General features: G+C 44.7%; 1 protein-coding gene across 1 annotated transcript in view; it reads right to left on the reverse strand.

Annotated features, from left to right (window-relative positions):
- Positions 1–110: 110 nt before the first annotated feature.
- Positions 111–367, reverse strand: part of LOC124892221 — a 680-nt gene continuing 423 nt past the window's right edge. The window contains exon 2 of the mRNA XM_047403593.1: positions 111–275. Within this exon, the coding sequence (XP_047259549.1) occupies positions 111–275 (165 nt within the window). The remainder of the gene's footprint in view (positions 276–367) is intronic.

Here is a 367-nt window from a genome sequence, read left to right on the forward strand (position 1 = left end):
CCATTCTTTTCCACTCCATTCCTCCCCACTCTACCCCAATCCACTCCACTCCACTCCACTCCAGTCCAATCTCCTCCATTCCACTCCATTCCATTTCATTCCATTTCTCTTCATTCCATTCTTATCCCTTTCATTCCATTCCATTCCATTCCACTCCATTCCACTCTTATCACTTTCATTCCACTCAATTCCATTTCTCTACTTTCCTCTCCATTCAACTCCACCCAACTCCATTCCATTGCATTCCACTCCATTCCATTCCCTTCCACTTCACTCTACTCCATTCCATTACACTCCACCCCACTACATTCCATTCCACTCCATTCCATTTCATTCCATTCCACTACACTCCACTCCAATCCATTTC

This window comes from Capsicum annuum, unplaced genomic scaffold (assembly GCF_002878395.1).
Source record: "Capsicum annuum cultivar UCD-10X-F1 unplaced genomic scaffold, UCD10Xv1.1 ctg44906, whole genome shotgun sequence".
NCBI lineage: Eukaryota > Viridiplantae > Streptophyta > Magnoliopsida > Solanales > Solanaceae > Capsicum > Capsicum annuum.